The 24,321-nt window shown below is 45.6% G+C and overlaps 1 protein-coding gene across 1 annotated transcript in view; it reads left to right on the forward strand.

Moving 5' to 3' along the window:
- Positions 1-24,321, forward strand: part of ADA (adenosine deaminase) — a 42,770-nt gene that overhangs the window by 7,073 nt on the left and 11,376 nt on the right. Inside the window, 9 exon segments of the mRNA XM_075846801.1 lie at positions 10,598-10,659; positions 11,823-11,945; positions 14,134-14,277; positions 14,707-14,822; positions 17,956-18,080; positions 21,466-21,537; positions 21,644-21,745; positions 22,550-22,617; positions 23,664-23,793. Coding sequence (XP_075702916.1) covers positions 10,598-10,659; positions 11,823-11,945; positions 14,134-14,277; positions 14,707-14,822; positions 17,956-18,080; positions 21,466-21,537; positions 21,644-21,745; positions 22,550-22,617; positions 23,664-23,793 — 942 coding nt within the window.

Genomic DNA, 24,321 nt, shown 5'->3' on the forward strand with positions numbered 1-24,321 from the left:
GGGACTGTATGGCGCTATCTACAGAGGGGTCTGTATGGCGCTATCTACAGGGGGGTCTGTATGGCGCTATCTACAGGGGGGACTGTATGGCGCTATCTACAGGGGGGACTGTATGGCGCTATCTACAGGGGGGACTGTATGGCGCTATCTACAGGGGGGACTGTATGGCGCTATCTACAGGGGGGACTGTATGGCGCTATCTACAGAGGGGGCTGTATGGCGTTATCTACAGGGGGGCTGTATGGCGTTATCTACAGGGGGCTGTATGGTGTTATCTACAGGGGGGACTTTATGGCGTTATCTACAGTGGGGTCTGTATGGCGTTATCTACAGGGGTTCTGTATGGCGTTCCCTACAGGGGGGGTCTGTAGGGAAAGTCATACAGCCCCCCCCTGTAGGGAACGCCATACAGACCCCCCTTTAGGGAACGCCATACAGACCCCCCTGTAGGGAACGCTATACAGCCCCCCCTGTAGGGAACGCTATACAGCCCCCCCTGTAGGGAACGCCTTACAGCCCCCCCCTGTAGGGAACGCTATACAGCCCCCCCCCTGTAGGGAACGCCATACACCCCCAATCACTCAAAAAAATGCGACCTACAGTGTGAAAAGACAAAAGACATGTATCCCCTATCCACAGGATAGGGGATACATGTGTGATCGCTGGCATTGATAGGGAGAGCGGGGGACCGAAAGTCCCCCGAAGTTCTCCATCACTCACCTCTGACTTCCGGTGTCTGCGCAGCTCAAGTGTGACCGGCGCTCCATTCATTTCTACGGAGCTGCCGACACAGACCCCGGAAGTCCGAGGTTTGTGATGGAGAACTTCAGGGGACTTTCGGTCCCCCGTTCTCCCTATCAATGCCAGCGATCACACACGTATCCCCTATCCTGTGGATAGGGGATACATGTCTTATGTTTAATGGCAGAGCGGGGAGATACTCCCTGCTCTGCCGTAGTGTTCCGTGGCATCGCGCTGTAGCAGCCATAGCGGCAGCTAGCGGAGATTCCGGCCAAGGTGGGGGCCCGTGCCGGCAGGTGACGCGGGCCCCTTCATGCCGCGGCCCCGTAGCAGCCGCTACGGCTGCTATAGCAGTAGTTACGCCCCTGTGTTAGGGGGAGTTCACACTGAGGTTTTTTTCGCGAAAAACGTCAGAAAGTGCCTCCCATTGAAATCCATGAAATTTTTCCTGCGAGCAGTAAAAACCGCATGCGGGAAAAAGAAGCGCAATGCCCTTTCTTCGGGCGTTTCTGTCTCTGACTTCCCATTGACAACAATGGCAGGCAGAAAATGCGTTTTTTGCTGCGTTTCCCTGCCCACGGCCCGATGGCCGAAAAACGCCACAAAAAAACGCAATGAAAAACGCGGGAAGTGTTCTACCGGCAGGTCAAAATATGCCTCAAAATTCCGGAAGGAATTATGAGGCAGATTTTTCTACATAAAAACTTCTCCCTTCTGACATGAACTTTTTAACTTCATCTACCTGTCCTCTGCAGTCTGCACGTCCTCCACTCGTCCTGCGTCTGTCCTCCGCTCATCCTATGAGTTCTCCGGCAGTCCTGACTGTACTGTCCAGCCGCCCGAAGTCTTACGTCGCACCGCCCCCTGTCCTCTCCCCTGCCTGAGCGCTCCTCCTACCACCAGCATCGCCGTCCTGTCCTATTCATCTGTGCCAGATTGGCAGTGCAGTGTAGCGGCTATCACCGGGCCCGGGCACCCGCCCCCTCCCTCCCGATTGGTAGTGCAGTGTGGCGGCTATCACCGGGCCCCCGCCCCCTCCCTCCCCTCATGCCTAGTGTTGTGATGCTACTAGGCATGAGGGGGCCCGTGCCGCCAGGCCTGGTACATAAAATGTAATGTGCCTGTCAGGGCGACACGGGCCCCCCCATGCCGCGGGCCCCGTAGCAGCTGCTACGGCTGCTACTGTGGTAGTTACGCCACTGAACGGGCCCCCTTCCCACGCGGGGCCCTTGTGCAGCTGCACCGGCTGCACATGCGGTATGTCCGCCCCTGAGCCTGGGACATAGTGAGGGAGGAGCCCCTAAAACCAGGACCCCCACTATAGCCCTCATGTCTCTGCCGGTTCTATTACCTGAGCACAATATATCAAATTGCTTAAACAAATCTATGAGACGTTCACAGAAACTTCTGTTCTGCATCTGGAAAAAGAGAGATTTGTCAGAGCAGAAAATACCTGGGAACTAATAACTCCACAAATGACCAGAAGAGCTGACAGTCTGAGTAATGTCTGTATAACAGCGTCTACTGTAATATATACTGCTCTGATAATGACCGCAACGCCCCCTATGTAAATACCTAGTATATAAATAATAGTGTGTGTGTGTATACATATCTACTGTCAGTTGTATGTGGCTGATCTTGCCGGGGGCGTTCACCATGGTCACCCGCTGTTTTGTCAGGAAAGACCCATATTTCCACTGAGGAGGGTACTACGTTAGAGATTGAGTACTACCTGGCACCCATTCATATAAAGAGTCCACCAGAGTGACATGGGCAGGAAAAAGCAATCTGTAACGTCGAATTCCCCTAATAGGGCAGATGGGGCAACCCCTTTTAGCAAATCCCTAACATATGCACCAAGTTGAGGTTTTATCAGAGAGAACCCCCTTAAAAAGTGGCCGTAGCGGCGATTAATTGATTGCTCTGGGTCCTGCACCTGGCAGCCCTGGAACACAGCTGATTTTGCCGAAAAAGTTGTGGCCAGGCATTTGGAAATGTAGTAATACAAGGACGGCTCGTATAGAGCAGCTCTCTGTTCTGGCTCACAGCGGGGGTCCCGAGTGGGGATTCGGATCCCTCTATGATGTCATATGCCCAAATAGAGTAGTGTGATTCTCTTCATATGAGAACCCCTTTTAAGCTGAGTATTCGTTAATGTTCACGACTGTTTTTTGCTACTTTAGCGCTGTATGTAGTTTGTTGATGCCATCAGATTGTTCTCTAAACCGGTCCTGAAAGTGATGATAGTGATATTTTATCCTACGCGATTGCAACATATTTCTTCTCTCTTCTCTTGTTGTGGTTGCTGACTAAACAGAGATCCAGTTTGTTGTGGTCACTATTGTTGGCCTTGTGCGCCTGATGAACGTTTCCTTTACCATTGTAGGGCATGTTGCTATGATGGGATTGTATCTGCAGGCGTCTTGTAAATCACTTATATTGGTAACTTGGTAAACGCTAACATTTATTTCTCCAGTATTCTGGTAACTTGTTAATGTGAACCACTTCCTAAGACTGAGGATGTCCTGGACGACACTTATTCGCCAAGGTCTTGACCACCACATTACGTGAATGGAGATGATTGCACTGGGTCACCAGGGACTTGACACAATATCATCAGATCAATAGAGAATAACGAACGGGTCACTAGAGACTGGACACATTCCCACTCAGCGCTGGAAGATAGACCTCAAACCACTAGCTCACCAGGGACTTCACACCGCACTGGAGGATGGTCATCAAACTACTGGGCAACACTTTCAAGCGAATGGTTATATCAACCAGGGGGTCACCAGGGAATGGTCATAGCAATACCAAGTCACTAGTACATGGGCATAATACCACTGGGTCACCAGGACACATGACCAATTAACCTCCAGAAATGGAACACATTAACACTGCACCACTGGTTCACTAGGAGTAGACTTTTAGGTCACCAGTGGATATCCACAAACTGTACACATCACCACTAGGAACTTGACACCGCAACATCAGATCAATGGAGCGTAAACATATGACTACCCGGTCACTAGAGACTGTGGACACATCCCCCATTCGGCACTGGAAGATATACCTCAAACTACTAGCTCACCGGGGCTTAACACAGTAATAGAGGATGGTCATCGCACTACTGGGCAGCACTTACTCCCAAGCGAATGGTTCTATCACCAGGGAATGGACATAGCACTACCAGATCACTAGTACATGGGCATAATAACACCACTGGGTCACCAGGACACATGACCAATTAACCTCCAGAAATGGGACATGTCAACACTGGGCCACTAAGGAGTCAACACTACAGCACTGGGTCACTAGGAATACACTTTTAGGTCACCAGGGACTTGAATGAACACCATTGAGTCACCAGGGATGGGTAAAACACTACTTCATCACTAGTGGATGGACATGGAAACCATGAGTTGTTAATAGCACTGGATCATCATGGACTGTACCCAACACCAGTTAGTCAATTGGGAGTTGGCAATGTGTCACCAGTGACTTTGTCATCAATTTTAGAATCTTTTTTTGGATCTGGAGTGAATGTTTATGACTAGTTTTAGCTCCTATCGGGAATTACGAGGCAGGAGGTGGAAGGAGAGAATTCGTTTACCAAAGGTCATGCTTGTGGATAGGGGCCTGAGGCTCTTCGATGCGGCTGCGTGTTATATTTGTTTATATACGCTCTAGAAGGGAGGCTTATACTTAGAGGAACAAAGACACGTAGGTGATATTTACATAGCTGGGTCCTTTCTGAACATGCTGACCCTGAAGTTCTTGACTAGATGAAGCCGTCATGACAGGCCTGTAGGGAGAATGTGCCTATTATTTACTTTAACCCGTGAAGCACTTCTCACTTTCTGGTTTGATTCCAATGTAAGCGCCCCGAGGTACACAGGACATCCCCCGCAATGCTGCACCTGGAATATTGTAGGGGTCCGGATTAAATAGTGTTAGAAGGATAATAATTCCTCTAAATTGCTCAAGTATTAGTTCCCCAGAAGTCCTGAGGGTCACTGGGTGCCCAGTCTTTCATGACCAGACTAATGAAGAGGATTTTCCTATAGGCTGACATCCCGGTACTATAATAAGGCTCAGAAATGGTACGGCCAGTGTGGGGCGCAGACTTATCACATATAACCTAATAATCTTCATTATTATATGGCTTATAGGCAATGAACACAGCAGAGTTTACAACGCATTTAAAAAAACATGGATACTTGCTACATATATATGGATGGAGGAACCTCGGATGTTTTTCGCTTGTAAACATGACTGCTTTCTTGGAAAAACAGCGCCACACCCGTCCACTGGTTGTGTATGGTATTGCAGCTCAGCTCCATTCACTTCAATGGAGCTGAGCAGCAATACCAGAAACCTCCCAGGGACAGGTGTTGTGCTGTTTTTGGAAGGAAGCGGCCATGTTTTTCTAAACTTGGAGAACCCCTTTTAATCTGAAGTTGCAATGTTCATTACAGAGGTGGTGTAAATGTGTTCCATCTGTTTCCTTAGCAGCCCCTGCACCCACCACCCATAGGCCAAGTATATTCCTTACCTAGTATCACTTTGCAATTTTATGGAGCATTGTCAAGAAGGTGACTGAGATCTACGACTGAATGTAACATAAAAATGACTCCGGATTACTACCGGTAAAAAAGTAGTAATTGAGTCATTATTATTCAAGAACTATATTAAAAATTGTAATATCGGCTCCCTGGCGTTCTTAAAATATGGGAACGGAATCCAAAATTCACTAGATCTCCTGTCAAGTTTAGATGGCAATGTCAGGGTCGTGCTTATTTTGCTTTGATTTCAGAAACTGCGCCGCTCTTGTCTATAGACCAAGTCTGGTATTGCAGCTTAGCCCCATTAAAGTGAATCATGCAATACCAGACACGGCCCATAGAGGCGCTATTTCTGGAAAAAGCTTTCGGGCCCTGAACTTGTTCCCTTGTACTATACAAAGGATCGACCTCTTATGTCCGTCTTTTGAGGTAGTGCCTGCAGCCCCTTACAAGACCAACATAAGACGTGCGCATCATGCTCCTTCTTAAGACTTTATGGATCTCGGAGTATGTAGGCACGGACCCTGACCGAGGACATCAGATGTTTCAGTGACATGTCAGATGATGTTTGAGTACCATTAGTGGTGGTCATCCAGCATCTGTTACCCGTCTGTTAGACCAGGATCTCGAAACTTCTATTTCAAGTTTTTTTTACAATTTTTATCTTAACCCTTTCCCGTCGCTTCACAGGCGATTTACGTCAGGAAAAGGTATTTAAATATGGCGCCCCGAATTTCTGATCGCAAGTATTTAACCCTTCAGATGCTGGTGTCAGATGCGACTACTGCCCTTTCACTTCGGGGGCAGTCACTGGCTCCTGCGCGGCAAGATCGCAGGAGCCGGTGTATTCCGATAGCAGCTGGGAGCCTTATGAACGCTCCCACGCCTGCTATAGGAAGATTGCTATTGAGACCTGCCTGTGGTCTCCATAGCACTGCACTAATTTTGCCTTAGACTACAATTCTGTAATATTGCAGTCTGTGGCATAAGCGATCTAATGATCGCACGCTCAAGCCCCCTAGGAGGGGGGGGGGCTTAATAAAAGTAATAAAAAAATTAAAAGTTTTTTTTTTTTTAAATATAAAAATTCAAATCACCCCCTTTCCCTAGCTCACATATAAAAATAAACCATAATAAAGATAAACACATTAGGTATCCCCACGTCCGAAAATGCCCGAACTATAAAAATATTTAATACGGTGAATGTCGTAGCGGGAACAATAGCCGAATCGCCATTTTTTTTGCCACTTCAGCCCCTTAAATTTTTTTTAATAGAAAGTGAAATTTCAGATGGGGCCCCAACGGTATTAAGAAAATCTACATCTTTTCACGTACAAAAAGATGCCTTGCGTAGCTCTGTACACAGAAATCTAAAAAAGTACGGGGGTCACAATATGGCGATGCAAAAAACTTTGTTTCTTTCGAACTTTTACATTTTTTTAAAGGAACTAAAACATAACAAAAACGATATATGAATTTGACGTGCAGAATAAAGGTAATGTGTAATTTTCACCGTAAAGTGAACACCGTAAAAATTAAACCCATTCTGAATCTTTTCCCAGTACATCACGCATAATATTAAATCGTAACATTAGAATATACCACTTGTCCCATGAAAATGGCTGTGTCAACGAAAAAATAAAAAAGTTATGACCTTTTGAAGGCGGGGAGGAAAAAACAAAAGCATAGAAATTAAAATTAGTCTGATCCGAAAAGGGTTAAAGGCAACAAGGCTGTTGTGGAAAAATGAAGGGCCATGCCAGGGGGCAAAAATAAAGAAAATTGGGCTTATTCCCATGAATTAACGTAGATGTTTATTACATTTCAGACTATGCAATACAAGGTTTCTATAAATTCCTTTTCTCATTAGAGGTCTACTTATTTATTATCCTTTACCCTTTGGTCTTAATTGATAACTAATCATTTAGCTGTCTTTTATGTGTGACTCCGCAAACAATTGTGTTTTTGAATGTGAAGGGGGTCATAGTCCATGGCAGCTGAAATACTGGGGAGGTTTCTTATGGCACGTGTGGGGATTAGATATTGGAGACTGTTACCTAATACCATGCCCCAGAATAGAATAATAATAATAATCTCATTGCTGTAATAATTGTGTCAAAATTGTAGTGAGAATCGGGGTAATCTATGGGAGTAATATACATGAAGGTGGGCACATAATGGGGCCACCATACCCCTCCAACCGAAAACTGGAGAGCTCACACGTATTCCATCACTTGAAGGAGAGAAGGAGTGCACAAACCTAGGCCGTTTACCCTTTCCAAAAAATTGCTGTGCCGGTGGACCCGGAGAGCCCTGGATAGGTCTTTGCTGTCCATGGTGGAGGTGGGAACCCAAGCTTAAAATTTTACGTACGGAACCCATAGCATCTACAGAGGCTGCCTCTTTAATACATGTCCTCTCTAACCTCAGCCCGCCAAGTACTAAAGGGTCTAAAATCAAAAATTTACAGGTATTTTTGAATACATGTAATAAAAAAGATGACCTAATTTTGTCTCTCCGCTTTCCCCTGGTCTACAAGCACCTGTCCCAGAGGACCTCACCACCAGATTCATCCTTTGTATTGTTGTTTGTATATGAGAGGTTATGAAATAATGTTGCCTGGGAATACGCAAGCTCTTAGATCATTTTTTTCTCGCTATAGAGGAAGCCAGCTGTTTTTGTTACTGGGAAAAACAATTTAACATCCAGGTATGCGGCGATGCTCTTGATGGAAATTTAGTGGCTCCCAATGGTCTGAATAGTCTTTTCCTCTTTGGGAGCTGTGGATGTAATTATAATGGCAGAGCTGTATTCCCTAAAGAGGAGGTGGAACCCGATCCAGAATACACAATTTGGCAGGCAGAGGCCCGCACAGCTTTTTTAATATTGTTCGTATGTACAATAAATCTTTGTGAAATTCCTTGGGAATTTTTTTTTCTTCTGCAACCACCAAAAATGTGTTATTTATCAACTGAGGTCATAGCCGTCCTGGAGGAGTTCATTGGCCAAGTTCTATCATGGAGATATTTTTGGAAATTACGGTTAGAGGTAACTAGATAAAGACTCGACTCGAATGTGCTGTTTTCTGTTTGGGACTTCAGGCCCCTCAATGTTCTTTTCATGGTTCCTGTTGTTGTCTTCATTTGGCTTGTTGCAGGTCATCCTCTTCTTTTTCCTTCATCTCTATTATGTATTATTGTCTTCTCTAATAAGCTGGGTCTTCTCTAATAAGCTGGGTCTTCTCATAATATGTCCACATTGAGGTAAAGGAGCTGGGTCTTCTCATAATATGTCCACATTGAGGTAAAGGAGCTGGGTCTTCTCGTAATATGTCCACATTGAGGTAAAGGAGCTGGGTCTTCTCGTAATATGTCCACATTGAGGTAAAGGAGCTGGGTCTTCTCATAATCTGTACACATTGAGGTCAAGGAGCTGGGTCTTCTCGTAATATGTCCACATTGAGGTCAAGGAGCTTGGTCTTCTCGTAATATGTCCACATTGAGGTAAAGGAGCTGGGTCTTCTCGTAATATGTCCACATTGAGGTAAAGGAGCTGGGTCTTCTCATAATATGTCCACATTGAGGTCAAGGAGCTGGGTCTTCTCATAATATGTCCACATTGAGGTAAAGGAGCTGGGTCTTCCCATAATATGTCTACATTGAGGTCAAGGAGCTGGGTCTTCTCATAATATGTCCACATTGAGGTCAAGGAGCTGGGTCTTCTCATAATATGTCCACATTGAGGTCAAGGAGCTGGGTCTGCTCATAATATGTCCACATTGAGGTCAAGTAGCTGGGTCTTCTCATAATATGTCCACATTGAGGTAAAGGAGCTGGGTCTTCTCGTAATATGTCCACATTGAGGTCAAGGAGCTGGGTCTTCTCGTAATATGTCCACATTAAGGTAAAGGAGCTGGGTCTTCTCGTAATATGTCCACATTGAGGTCAAGGAGCTGGGTCTTCTCGTAATATGTCCACATTGAGGTAAAGGAGCTGGGTCTTCTCATAATCTGTACACATTGAGGTCAAGGAGCTGGGTCTTCTCGTAATATGTCCACATTGAGGTCAAGGAGCTGGGTCTTCTCGTAATATGTCCACATTGAGGTCAAGGAGCTGGGTCTTCTCATAATATGTCCACATTGAGGTCAAGGAGCTGGGTCTTCTCATAATATGTCCACATTGAGGTAAAGGAGCTGGGTCTTCCCATAATATGTCTACATTGAGGTCAAGGAGCTGGGTCTTCTCATAATATGTCCACATTGAGGTCAAGGAGCTGGGTCTTCTCATAATATGTCCACATTGAGGTCAAGGAGCTGGGTCTTCTCGTAATATGTCCACATTGAGGTCAAGGAGCTGGGTCTTCTCATAATATGTCCACATTAAGGTAAAGGAGCTGGGTCTTCTCGTAATATGTCCACATTGAGGTCAAGGAGCTGGGTCTTCATATAAAGTGTTAACATTGAGGTAAAGCTTCTGTTTGGTCATTTCACTTTCAAGTGGAAGCTTCACTTTTTTGTTTGCCCTGCCGCCCATAGTCCTCTTCTCGAAAGTCTCAAGAGTCCCTACTGTTCCGGTTATACTTCTTTATTGTTACGTCCATAAAGCGCCACAAAAGGTACCATAGCCTCAAGATTTTTGATTTTTAGATCTACCAAAGGCCAGTCTGTCTTAGAAGACTTGACTGGTAGAGAAAATTGTACCTTCCAATTGCTTTTTTGCCCCAATTCTTATATAACAATTGCTGTAAATTTGGTTTGGATAACTGGAAAAATACAAGAATTGAACAGAAAACTACGTCATGTATGTTTATCTTCACGTAAGTTGCGGCTTGTATTTTCCAGGCCTACTGTGTGAGTACCGTAATAAGGACCCTACAGATACAGGGAGGGTCATAACTCTGCATCTAGGGACCTCTCGAGAACTGTTCAGAAATTAAAGTGCAGTCAACTTTAAGAAATCCCTCTACCAATATCCCGTACATCAGCTAATGGGCAGTAAAAAGGCCATTCACTTATTACAGTAGAATACTTTTTATCTAGAATCCGATAGTCCAGATTTCCTAGTGATCTGGCGCTATCAAAAATAGTCCTAAACCCAAAGAGGGTCCTTCATGGGGGCACAACTTAATTTGTCTCCACTACTGGCCCCAGAAAAGACCTCCAGACTCTACTGCCATATGTCCGTAGCGGTGCCATTTTGTGTTTTTTTTTTTAAGAACTGCTGTATAAAGTTTTTGTGTTTTTTGTCTTTTTTTTATCCCTCTTTATTTTATTTTTATTTTTATTTTTTTAGGTCGAGCTTCACGTTCACCTGGATGGAAGCTTCAAACCAGAGACAATCATCCATTTTGCAAAGTAATTATCTATTCATGATGTATACTGTTGTTAAATTATTTCATATATTTGAGGACCACTCGGCTCTCCTGACATGTCTGTTTTAGTGTAAATACTTGTATGTACCGTGAAATAATAATTCTGGAGCGTCTTTTCTTAGAACTCTGTGTTGAGTCGCTCCTCTGTTATTCCTCCTGGGAATACATTTATAACTGGGTGTTACTATTCCCCTTGTCAATGTGTTGTGTACACTGACCATACCTTTCTAGGAGGAATAACAGAGCATCGGCACAATTCCTAGTTCTAAGAAAAGATGCTCCAGCATTACTGTTTCATAGAAATACATGTAAGACAGAACTGTCCAAAAAGCAAATGTCCCACCAAAAAAAAACCCCACAAAAGTTTTTTATTATTATTTAAAGAAGCTCCCCACCTAAATGTACTTTACTGAAAAAATTAAATTAAGAACATCGGTTAAGATAATTGCTGTCAAGATAATTTATCCTGAACAACTCGTTTTTGAGACAGACTAGTTGCTATGGATACTCTGCTTAACAGCCACAGCTTGTTTTATGTGGTTGCCAATCACTTAGTCCCTAGCAACCAGTCTGTCTCACATTCTTCAGATCTTTACCTCACTGGGGTAGAAGGATCAGTAATACTAATATATATAATATATATATATATAATATTTAAAAAAATTAATACGATTTTTGTAATAGGCGATCATAATCTTAAGGCTACATTCACACGTCTGTTTGTATTTTGCGGCCGGCAAAACATGGATCGCATCCGTGTGCCATCCGTGGTTTTCACGGGGCCAAAGACTTGAATGGGCGAGACCGAGCTGCAAACACAGAGAGGAATCGGACCTGCTCTGAGTTCTGCGGCCCGGTCCACGGCCCCTCACACGGATCCATAAAAACATGGTAGTGTTCATGGGGCCATAGAAATGAATGGGTCAGTGCGCTATCTGTTAAAAAAAAAAAACGGATAGCGCACTGACAAAAACAACGATGGTGTTCTGAAGCCTGACGTAGCTCTCCACAATACTGTATCATACTAACGGAAGTTCAGGAAGCTGAGACATGAGGGGTTGTATGGTGGGATCGTCCTCTGTTCTGTGTTCGCTCTGCCTGTGTTTTTATTAGATCTCTTCTCATCTCCACATTTTCTCCATCCAGGAAAAGGCAGATTAAAATCCCAGCGGACACCGTGGAAGAACTCCTTAAAATCATATCCTATGATGAACCTCTAAGTCTCACCGGATTCCTGTCCAAATTTGACCATTACATGCCGGCCATAGCGTGAGTCACCCGCTCCGCCAGTCGCGGTCATTACAATTTATTTTTTTTCATTTTTCTTCCATTCTAATCCCATGTGTAATGATTTATAAACCAGATGTTCCCAGATTGCGTAGTTTGGCTGCGAGGATCCCAGTGGTCCACGAAGAAAACAAGTCCTCAGGCGAACGCTTGGTTTGTTTTTTCGTTTTCTTCTGGGATTATTGATACAGAGGAAAAATTAGGAGAACATAATAAGGTCAGGGCCGATACAAGAGATTGATGCCCAAGGCTTGGGTTATGCAGCTGCTGCAGCTTTGTTGCATTGGGTCATCTTGTGATGGACTGTCTTTAGAATAGGCCATCAATGTTTGATTGGTTTGGGTCCAACCTCCGGGGCCCCCACCGATCACCACAATGAAGAGGCCAGAGGAGCAGGAGTGCCGCTTCCTCTTTATTGTTTGCACAGGAGCTCGTACGTCCCTGATTCTGCAGCTCCTCTCATTCACTTGAAACGGGACGAGCTGCGGTACCAGGCGCAGCCGCCCTTAGGGTATGTTCACACGGCTTACTTTCAGCTCCTTTTCGGGCCATAAACGCCCCCGAAAAACTGCTTAATATATAGAGACTGAACGCCTCAAAACATCTGCCCATTGATTTCAATGGGAAAAGCTACGTTTCGTTCCCACGGGGCGTATTTTTACGCGGCCGTTTGTAAAAGCGGTGCATAAAAAAAGGGCCCATAAAAAAGAAGTGCATGTCACTTCCTGAGCCGTCTTAGGAGCCGTTTTTCATTGTCCCAATAGAAAAACGGCTCCAAAAACATCCGTTAAAAACGGCTGAAAATCAAAGGCTCCGTATTTTACAACCGTTTTTAGTTTAGCCTGTGAACATAGCCTTACAGACGAGCCCCTGTGCAAACAATGAAGGCAATGCTGCGGCCCATTTTTTGTGGAGGTCGGACCCCCACCAATGAAACATTGATAGGCCACAAATGAGTGACTGATATTTAAACAGGTCATAAGTTCCTGGCCCGTAGCAGTCCCCCCACTGATCCTGAGGACGAGGGGGTCCTTTAACCATGTGTTTGAGGTCTCTATTGAGGTTGGGGTACTCTCCATTAAATGAATGGTAGTCCGATAAACTTCGGCGTGAGATCAGGGCACTATATGTCCTCTCCTTCTGCTTTACACACATTTTTTTCTTGACCGCTGACTTCATTTATTGTGCACAGAATTGAATTTGACTCCTCCGCCCATAACCAGCATGTGATGAAACCGATCGTCCATCATGTGATGTTGTAATTTAGGTATTTCCCGCGAAGATGAGAAACCACCAGGGTTTTCAAGTGCAAAAAAAGGACATATTAAGGCCTGATCTATCCAAACCTCACCGGAGCCGTATTAAGAATATTTTTAGATTTCTTCATATTCGGTAAAGCAGTTTCCCCCTTATCGGGGCTCATTTGACTCGGTCTATATGGGGACGTTATCTGGTAATCCTCATCTTCTCACTGTTTAGTTACTTGTAGTTTACAATTACATTCATTTTCTATACACTGACTTCCTCGTAGAGCTTGCGTTTATACACAGAAGCCAATCTGAGCAAGCAGAGCTGTAGTGTAAAGCATGGTGGCTGAACAGAGTTGAAGTCTGAGCCACTGATGAGTATAGGAGTAGAATTTAGACTACCAATATCATCCATTAGTGAAGCTAAGCTGATGTCACTCTTTAGGGATGTGCTATAACATAGCAGAGCTAAACATCGCTATAACATAGTAGAGCAGCCGACACTAGAGGACATACATATAAGCTAAGGTCAATCTAGGTGGTGCTTACCTACTATAATATTATATAAATAAGCAAGAGATAATTATATTGTGTTATTCTTGATCGGAATTCTTATAACTGACAAATCGCTGGAATAAATCTTTCTGAACTTCCCCCTCCTTTCATTATTTTCATTAAAGTTGTAAGGGAATATAAAAACATGGCTGCTTTCTTCCAGAAACAGCGCCTCTCTTGTCCATGGGTTGTGCCTGGTATTGCAGCTCCGTCCCATTCAAGTGAATGCTGCAATACCAGACACATCCTATGGACAAGAGTGGCGCTGTTTCTAGAAGAAAGCAGCCATGTTTTTTTTAAATATCATACACCCCTTTTAAAAACGTTTAACCTGTCTCTGTATTTGATTGATTTGTTTCTTCTTTTAGAGGTGACCGAGAAGCCATTAAGAGGGTCGCCTATGAATTTGTCGAAATGAAAGCCAAGGAAGGGGTGGTGTATGTAGAGGTCAGATACAGCCCTCACCTATTGGCCAACTCCAAAGTAGATCCAATCCCTTGGGGACAGAAAGAGTAAGTGGACTTTTTTTGTGTGTGTGTGTGGATCGCTGTGATCGTGTTTGGGTTAATGTTATAATCGTCCACTAGATGGCTGTATATATTCCTCACCTCATGACACATCCACCTGGTATAGAGACCCAGAGATTTATCACACATCCTGATGAAGTGATCATTGCACAATGTACAGCGCCACAAACTTTTGTTCTTAGGGTGGCGCTGTCTTGGACGATGCTCACATTTGAGTAGTGGTCTACAATACAAGCCCCTGTATCCAATATAGAGGAAAGTTATCCACAGTGCCACCTAGTGGCGGCCATAGCCATTGCAACTGAATTCCTTCGATCCTTCATTGTGGAAATTCTTGCAGACTTTTTCCGTACTCTAGCGTAGACGGCATGAATGCCATGTTGAGAAGTACTTGTACTACTTTTGTCTCCGCAGGGGGGACATCACTCCGGATGATGTGGTCGACCTTGTTAATCAAGGATTACGGGAAGGAGAAAAAGCCTTCAACGTCAAAGCCAGGTCTATTCTATGCTGCATGCGGCACATGCCAAGTAATGTATTCCAGCCCCCCCACTGCTGTGTTATCTTATATCCTGGCATAGATTGTATTGTAGATATCCGCAAATGAACAGGATGCGGGCTCCGCTGTATGAAGTATAGACACTAACCACGTGTCCGTCACAGCGTTATATTTGGCGCCCGATATGTAAATAAACCCCTGAACTGTCAATGGGGCGTTTCTATCTAACTAGATGGCAAGGGGGCGTGATTTCTTCGCTCTGACACCGTCCAATCAGCTACGGACAGTGTCAGGGCGGCTTGCGCTGTGTTCCCTCCCGCGAGAACGCACACAGACTGGTGGTCCTGCAGAGAGCGCTCTCTGTCTGTGCGCGTTCTCGCGGGAGGGAACACAGCGCCAGCCGCCCTGACACAGTCCGTAGCTGATTGGACAGTGTCAGAGCAAAGACATCACGCTCTCTTGCCATTTAGTTAGATAGAAACGCCCCATTGACAGTTCAGGGGCTTATTTACATATCGGGCGCCAAAAATAACGGCACCGATATGTAAATAACGGAGGAAGATAGGAAAAAAATGTAAGGTGAGACGGTGTTTGTGAAGCCCGGCCTATTACATGCTGCACTCAGCTACACATGTATGGGCAGGTGAAAGGTTCTCTTTAAGCAAATATGACTGGGACACCGAGAGAATTAATTGATTGTATAATGCATAGTTCTAAGATGGATCTCCGATAACTTAAAGGGGGTGTCCACTTTCAGCAACTTAATGTTATTTTTTTGTACAATAAAAAGTTATACGATTTTCCAATATACTTTCTGTATTGATTCCTCACGGTTTTCAAGATCTCTGCTTGTTGACATTCAGAAGGAATCTTCATTGTTTACTTCCAGTGGATAAAGTTCTGTCCATGGTCGTGATGGACACACAGGTGCTCAACTCGTCACGGTATGTGTATTAGAGCTGTGTCTTCTAACGAGCCATGCACCTGTGTGTCCATCACATGACTATGTAACGATCCCAGCACGTGTGTGTCCATCACATGACCATGTAACCATCCCAGCACCTGTGTGTCCATCACATGACCAGGACAGAGCTTTATCCACTGGTAGTAAACAATGAATGTTCCCACTGAATAACAACAAGCAGAGATCTTGAAAACCGTGACTAATGACTACAGAAATTATATTGCAAAATTGTAAAACCTTTATTATACAAAAAATAACCTTTTGTTTTCTGAAACTGGACAACCCCTTTATTAACTGTAACGAACCATGCACCTGTGTGATCATCACATGACCTGGACAGCTTGTCATCCTCTGCTGAAACATGAATCCCCCAAATCTGGGAGTGACGTTATGAATAGAGATATAATAGAGAGCAGTTCCTGGGTAACAGGACGACACCTCTCATTTACCGGGTGAGGATCTAATCCATTGTTCTTATATCCACCTGTCATCCGGCACCGGAGTCTGCTGCTGCTGCACTGACTGACCGTCCCCACCTAGACGTGTCAAACACAAGGCTTCGAAAATATCGTGTTGTGTTTGGGTGTGTCATGTCAGCGGCGTTACCTGTCAGCGGCGTTACCTGTCAGCAGCCATATTTTTCTCCGATATAGTAAATCCCTCTATAGCAACAACAACATTGAGTCATGGATCTGATCGAGCAGGAAAATCTGCAACAGGATTCGTTTTAGAAGGTAGAATTTCACTGCTGCTTCAGTCGTAGATAGAAAAAGTGCTTTGTTTCAAGAATAAGTTGTCAGAGCCCCTCCCCACTTAGGATGTCACATTGACCTAAATGGTTAACTACACATGGGAAGGGACATCGACAACCATTCACCCTAGTGGTTGTCGGAGCCCCTCCTTAATAAGGAATGTTACATTGCCCTAAATGGTAACCACATATGGGGAAGGACATCGACAACCATTCGCCCTAGTGTTTGTCAGAGGTGGTGCTCTGGGGCGCAGAGGTAGCAGTCGCACCTGGACCCTAGTACCTGCGGGGGCCCAAAGGCTTCTCTGCGACTTCAGTATTATAAATGACACATGTCCGGTGGGGGCCCTGTTACAGATTTTGTATTGGGGCCCAGGAGCTTTAAGTTACGGGGAGGGACATTGAAAGAGAGAATGGTTGTCAAACTGGGTAAGATGTGGTAAGCCGTCCTTCGAGGGCAGCATGGGAAGGAATGGTGGCAATGACTTTCATACGCCAGGAATGTGCACAGAGCAGTTCCCTTCACATTCACTTCACTCTTGGTAAATCATACAGTGAGTTTTACCCAGCAGAGGGCAACAGTGAGCACAGGAGGAAGCACCGCCCATGCTTAAGAGAACTTCGAACGTTTGCCCCGTCCTGAGGCATGATGGGAAATATGACATTTAGCCAAAGTTCCTATTTTTATATCATTTATAATTACAGGTAACATTGACGTTTATCTCAGTTGTGACTGTGGTTGTGCTTTAAATTAACCCTTATATTTCTATGATTTCTGCATCTGTAAGGCCTCTCCTCATACTGGACACCTCCGCTATAGTCACATATGGTTTATTTGTGGCAGATTCCTGTACAAGAAGAGGGACGTGAGGGAGGGGGTATCATCTGCGATCACATGTAAATCATAGGAAGATGCTGGCGCCCCTCTCTACTTAAAGGGGTTCTCCAGGATTAAGTATTATTGTGCACTGGCCATAAGTGTCCCTGTTATTAGATGTAAAGCAGTTTTGTGATTGATTTTAGGACAATGCTGCTTATCTTATGTCTGAGCTTCCCCTTCTGGCCACGGCTGTATGCCATCATGGTGGCTGAGTATATGTGACCCCCCCCTTACATTGTACGGGCACGGCTCTGTACAGTGGGCACATTCCCGGGCATAAATCTCCCCTCCGGGACCCACCTGATCGCAGCCACGTTGGCATCCAGCAGTGCAAACCACGGGTCTCTTCTGTCCTGTCTGTGGCTCTGGGCAGACTGGTGTGATAGTGCATCATGGTGGCCTGGGTAGGTCAGGTGGGTGGTGGAGGCCCCCCGGGGCATGTGCCCTATATTCTGGCCCTCATTGACCCTATGATGTGGCACCTTCTTACGTTCCTGGTGGAAGGTCTGATATGTAGTAAAGTCTCTTCTAGTTATACATTGAATGTTTCCTTCTGATCTCATTAACAGACTGGTCCTCGGAGGTGGTGGAGCTCTGCAAGAAGTATCAGAATGACACCGTAGTCGCCATTGATCTGGCTGGCGATGAATCTCTGAACCTTGAGGCGGCTCCGGGGCACAGGAAGGCGTATGAGGTGAGCGGCGCACAGTGACGTGGATGTTACCATATACCACGTCCTAACTAACATCGCTGTATACAATGCCGGCACACACTGAAGAGCGGACTTATTGGGGGGGTTCTAGAATAAAATCCATCAGAGAAGTCCTTACCCCTCCGCACCCCCGGGCAGAGAAATGAAGACCTACTACAGTCCTCAGTGTCTTCTAATGAAACCTGTGAGTAGATAAAGCCTCACCAGGGTAGTAGTCATAGCGGCTGCTATTCATGAGTGAGGGGAAGTTATATATCCCTGTAGATCAGTAGTCCCTGACCTGTGGCTCTCCAGCTGTTGTAAGACTACAACTCCCAGCATGCCCTGACAGCCGCAGGTCATAGTTCCGTACAGCTGGAGAACCACCGGCTGGTGACCACTTGTAGAGGACGGAAGGGACACGTGCAGAACCACAGGCTCGTCATGACTGCTGATGAAGGGAGTGGGGCCCTGTTTTGCTCTGGGGGCCCTGGTCTGTGCCTTTTATATATTTCTCGTGTGTATATACATATATATATATATATCCATTGATGTATGATATATATGATTATGGGCAGTGCGTTCCGCGGCAGTCGGGGCTTCAGTTCTGTGGTCTGTATATTTCCATATCTCTTTGCCACGGCCGTGTTGTGTTTGTGTATTTACAGTCTCTGTAAATCCTCAGTCCAGTCCTGCAGCATGTTTTCTAGCGGTCCTCTGCTCTGGTTTATAGACTGGGTCCCAAGGGCCCTAATAGGACAGATGGCAAGGAGTTCTCATGATGGGACCACTACTTTAAAGGGGTATTCCCATCTTAGAAAGTTCTGACATCGCTGGGGTATGCTATACCATTCTGATTGGTCTGGGTTTTACCTCCGAGATGCCCATTTATCCCAAAAATGAAGGGACACTGCTGAAGGGAAAAACGCTGAAGGGGCGACAGCGCTGAACTAGGGATTGTGGGGTCCCAGCTGTAGGACCCCCACTGGTAAGGAAGTATTGGCATATCCTAGTAGTCGTCTACACAGGATGATAGTAATGCAGTCCGGAGGGGTTGCGCCACCTTTTAGTGCTGGGTAGGACCCCCTCCTTTTCTCACCTTACCCCCAATGAAGGAACGAACATTTCCCTGGGGTCCATCTCCAGATGTCAGTGACAATACAGGGGTGTCTGTGGGGGAGATGACGCACCGGCCTAGTAAGGCCCTGTTCAAAGAGTTTTTCGGCGCTGATTTTGACGCGGAAACAACATCTGAATCGGCGCCAAAAAACACCAGAAACCGCCTACCATTAATTTCAATGGGATCTAGAGTTAATTTTCCCCACTCGCGTTTTTAGCCACTCGCAGGGAAAAAAAAAGCGACTTGTTCTTCCTGCGCTTCCGACTCTGACCTCCCATTGAAATCTATGGGAGGCAGAGAAAACGTTTCTTGCCCACGACACTCCACGGCCGTGGCTGATAAAAACGCCGCAAAATCTGCGGCACGAGAGTCCAGGCAGGTGAAAATCTGCCTCAAAATCCCTGAAGGAGCTTTGAGGCAGATTCTTCTGCTTGCAAAAAAAACTCAGTGTGAACAGGGCCTAATTGTCTATTGCAAGTTACACCCTAGGAAACCAGTGCGGCGATGTCCCGCTGTCCAACTTCCTATAATCTTTGAGCATCAATTCCTCACTTGATCTCTGCTTGCTGTTAGTGAATGGAAATATTCTTGTTTATATTTGGAAGATGATCTGCAACGTAAATGGACAGCAATACTGCACCTGGTATGTAACAGTTGGACAGGGGGCCGTGGGACAATTTTTGCCGAGGGTCCTGGGAGCTTCGAGCTTTTCACATTGTGTGAGCACATCTGCAGGATTTCCAAACAGATCATAAGAAATGTGACGGGCAGCGTCCTCCCATGTGTTTCCATACTGGAAGCAGCTGGTATCCATCCTGGAGAACACAGAGCAGCACAATAACACTGGGGACTCTAGCTCAGTGGTCTCCAACCTGTCACTCTTCAGCTGTAACTACAACTCCCAGCATGCCCTGACAGCCGTAGTTCCTGAGCCATTATCTTTAGGACTTGCACTTTGTACATAGAGGCAGAGTATTGTAGTCAGTATACAGTAACCGGTTCTGCAGATCTGTACGTTGCTCCTTTAGATTGTCAGCTCTTGCACTTTTCGTTTATCCATTTGTTCCACAGTATTTCTCATTGTGTTTGGATTCTGACGCGCTGTGATATATGATGTCCATATATAAAGGTTGATCATATTGGTTCTTGTGCTCCGTCATTTCCTTGCGTCTGACTCACCAGGACGAAGGCAGATTTCTAATCTGTGTCTGTATAATCATTTACCAAAACAATAGTGCCACCTAGTGGCTCAAGGTATACATTGCAGTGTATAAAAGACGTTAATATTTCCTTCATAATTTTATTAACCATGCAATATTAAAGGGCTTGTCTGAGATTAGAAAACAGCATCTCACTTGAATAGGGCTGAGCTGCAATACCAGACACAGCCCATTCCCAGGAGTGGTGCTGTTTAGGCAGACTCTATTCTCTAATCTCATACAACACCTTTAATTGTGTATAAATTCTGAAGTCCGTGCTGGACTGAGGCATCATCATCATCACCATCATCATCATCACCATCATCATCATCATTGTGCCATGGTGCCAACCTTCTCCCGTCACTATCTCAGGATTGTGCTGTGAGAAGTAAGCTATATCTGCTGACACCAGAGTATACGGCTCACATTCCAGTCGTTTTATGGGATGGTTGTAAATTCCTCGTTCACTGCAGATAAGTCCAGGTGATATTATAACCGCTGCGTTCATATTGAATTGTAAATGGTTCAAAGGTTGAAGTTGGCGGAATCACCGTATTATAACACATGTATTCTTTCCTACAATGGCAAAAATCCGAGCCCGTCATTTCTGGCGTCTGGACGGTCCGTGCTGGCGTCTGGACGGTCCGTGCTGGCGTCTGGACGGTCCGTGCTGGCGTCTGGACGGTCCGTGCTGGCGTCTGGACGGTCCGTGCTGGCGTCTGGACGGTCCGTGCTGGCGTCTGGACGGTCCGTGCTGGCGTCTGGACGGTCCGTGCTGGCGTCTGGACGGTCCGTGCTGGCGCCTGGACGGTCCGTGCTGGCGCCTGGTCGGTCCGTGCTGGCGCCTGGTCGGTCCGTGCTGGCGCCTGGTCGGTCCGTGCTGGCGCCTGGTCGGTCCGTGCTGGCGCCTGGTCGGTCCGTGCTGGCGCCTGGTCGGTCCGTGCTGGCGCCTGGACGGTCCGTGCTGGCGCCTGGACGGTCCGTGCTGGCGCCTGGACGATAGTGTTTTCCTCGTGGGTCTGGTTAGGAGATATTGTATCTGGTAAATGTTCCTTTTTTTTGGCTGCAGGAAGCTTTAAGATGTGGAATTCACAGAACCGTGCATGCCGGAGAAGTTGGGCCCCCAAGTGTCGTCAAGGAGGTAAAAATGTATAGCAAATTGAAAAACTATGGGGGGTATCAGCGGTGGGTGGGACATATAAGACCCGATCAGGACTTGTGGGGGTCACTATTGTATTGTATTCCAGGCTGTGGAGGTGCTAAAGGCAGAAAGGATTGGACACGGATACCACACCATAGAAGACCCGCACTTATACAAGGAGCTGCTGAATCAGAAGATGCATTTTGAGGTGCGTCGTGTAAATATCACAGACTATAATCACTAATGTAAAATATTGTATAGAATGCATATGTGGTGATGTAAGAGATAAGTGGCGTTGGATGTGCTGCTCATCTCTTCCTTCATAAGAAGTTCCTTCTCCTGTGCTAATCACTGGCTGACATGTAGTGCTCCCTCTTTCTTTAAGAAGAGGTTCTGCAGCAGCTGCAGTGTGTATTCTACAGTCCTGTGCCCCAGCTGCTGCAGAACCTCACAGCACATACCTCCGCTGTTAAACGCCGGAATTTCTGGTTAGATTTTCTGTGCATAAATTCAGCAGTATTTTTGCAACAATTGACAGGATGAGGATCCGCACCGCAGGCCAATTTCCCCGCACTTCTTTTGTGCATATTTTTTACGTAGCGTTTGGATGGAATTTGTTGAAATCTTTTCTACTTTGCTGCTTCTGTAATATTTTTCGGAATTGCTGCACAGAAATCCCAGACGGAAGTTCAGCTTTGTATATGCTACATGTGAACTCGGCCTCAAGCCGGGCGCAGCGTAAATACTGCGGATTTTCCGCAACAAATTATTTAACTTTTTTAACGTGCTGTACTCCGCAGTGGACATTCTGGCCGAGAAACTGCACCACAATTTGGTGCGGTTTTTCGTCTGGAATTCCCTGCCGTCACCAGGGCGTGAACACTGTGTGCTTTTATTCAGCGTATCCGCCCGGTGTGAACACAGCCTAATAGTGTGGTTACATTATGTTGTCGTGGGCGTCTTTACATGTCTCTCTCTGAATGTTCATTTACCTTGTGTGTCTACTTTATAGACTTGTCCATGGTCCAGTTACCTCACCGGCGCCTGTCCCCCGGACTTTACCAAACATCCTGTGATCCAGTAAGTCCTGTAATCCCACCGCCATGTGTGACCAGTGACTGTGAGGAAAATCTACTGACCAATGAAGAACACAACAATATGGCTGCACTAAAGTCTCATCCCGGGTGATATCACATGACCACGTTGTCCAACAATTCTAGCGCTGTGTGTGTGGGGGGGGGGGGGTACAGTACTAGAGCCATTGGACAATCCTGTCATGGCGGCCATGAATGACACAACCCTGCGGCCGTATGTTATTGGTGACACAATAATACAGCTAATGAGTGCTCAGTGCCCATGTAACCGCTCTACACAGCCTAAATAACTGCTCTACTGTGCCAACCTTATGTAGTGCCCAATTGGCGCCATGGCGTGCCCTATAAAATGCTACATAGAACCTAAATAATACTGCACAGTAACAGTGCAACACTAACAGCGCCCCATAATGCATTGCAAATACTTCCTTAGACCGGCTTCCCACGGTTCGGATACGCTGTGTAAAAACTATAAAAACAAGGGGACATATATACAAAAACACCGAAAAAGGCCATACTTACAAATGGACACAGCCAGGTCAGAAACGCTGATGAAGGAGAGTGAGCTTGTGTTTGTGTAAAAACTATGCAGCGTATCCAACCTGGATCCCACAGCACATTCTGTCTGAAAAACCGCAACACGTAGTGGTGTGGCTTTTCCGCTGCGGTAACAAGCGTAGAAATAAAAAGTCGTTCAACATCCGGCAACATCGTCTGGCACCCGGAGTGCCGGATTTGTGCGGGGTCCAGGTGTCGGACACGCAACGATCATATACTGATGACCTATCCGGCGGATAGGTCATCAGTTTTCAGAAAGTGGAAAACCCCTTAAGGGTTGTATACGATTAGAAAAACATGGCAGATTTTATTATTTTTTCCCCCCCAGTCACCGCACCACACCGAGATGCAATACCACACACAACCAGAGGACCGGTGTGGCGCTGCCATCGTCCTTACATGACATTTTATACAGATTTTGATCTGGAGTTGGTATATTTAACCTGTATAAATCTTGTTTCTCCATTTCCCCAGATTTATGAAAGACAAAGCAAATTACTCCCTGAACACAGACGACCCGCTGATCTTTAGATCGACTTTGGATGTAGATTATAATATCGCAGCTAAACACATGGACTTTACCGAAGATGAATTCAAGCGAGTGGTAAGTGTAGATCTCTAGACGGGAATCACCAGGAACTAGAAATCCTTGCGCTGTCCTCGTCTGTCCGGATGTGTCCCGTTTTTTTATTTCTTCCTTCGCTCACAAAGCATCTAAAAATAATGTTTTATGTTGCGACTAAATATGCGTGAAAACACGCTGTTCGTATATGCAACGCGTTTTTTTACGAGGAGCGTTTTTTTTTTCATAATTGTCAAGTACAGACAAGTAAAAACAGATATGCACATTACAAGTCCTACTTATTACTTTCAGTAGCAACAAATAGAAATATGTAGTAAATTAGTGCAATTTAGTGTAAACCAGGCCGCGCACCGATCCTCACATATAAACGATGTATTATAATGGCGGCGGGGTACAATCAGACATAAGTTACAGATCATAGAACAGGTAAAAGGAGAATGGAATAAGAATACACGAGTAATAATAAGAAAAGAAAATATAAGAAGATTGAAAAAGAGAAGGTAGGGAACTGAAATGAGAGAAGCCATCCCAATACCAGATGAAAGTCTC

Source organism: Rhinoderma darwinii, chromosome 13, assembly GCF_050947455.1.
Source record: "Rhinoderma darwinii isolate aRhiDar2 chromosome 13, aRhiDar2.hap1, whole genome shotgun sequence".
NCBI classification, from domain to species: Eukaryota; Metazoa; Chordata; class Amphibia; order Anura; family Rhinodermatidae; genus Rhinoderma; species Rhinoderma darwinii.